The 272-nt window shown below is 59.6% G+C and overlaps 1 protein-coding gene across 1 annotated transcript in view; it reads left to right on the forward strand.

Annotated features, from left to right (window-relative positions):
• EMH_0090000 (microneme protein, putative) overlaps positions 1-272 on the forward strand; it is a gene marked incomplete at both ends in the record, with an annotated part of 2,456 nt that overhangs the window by 1,156 nt on the left and 1,028 nt on the right. The window contains one exon of the mRNA XM_013501517.1: positions 1-270. Within this exon, the coding sequence (XP_013356971.1) occupies positions 1-270 (270 nt within the window). The remainder of the gene's footprint in view (positions 271-272) is intronic.

A 272-nucleotide genomic window follows, 5' to 3' on the forward strand; every position in this document is an offset into this window, starting at 1 on the left:
CGGCACTGCAGCAGCAGCAGATACAGCAGCAACGCATGCAGCAGCAGCAGCAGCAGCAGCAGCAGCAGCAGCAGCAGCAAGACAAGAGGGTATTAGCTCTGCTGAATTTGTTAAGAATTGCGTGGCGCTGCTGCGGTGCGGCCTTGCTGCTGCTTGTGCTGAGTTTGCTGCTGAGTGTGCTGCTGCGCTGCAGCAGCTACAGCAGCAGCAGCAGCAGCAGCAGCAGCAGCAACAGCAGCAGGATCCACAGCAGCAGCAGCAGCAGCAGCAAC

The sequence above is a fragment of the Eimeria mitis genome, genomic scaffold, assembly GCF_000499745.2.
Source record: "Eimeria mitis Houghton genomic scaffold, Emh_scaff7015, whole genome shotgun sequence".
NCBI lineage: Eukaryota > Apicomplexa > Conoidasida > Eucoccidiorida > Eimeriidae > Eimeria > Eimeria mitis.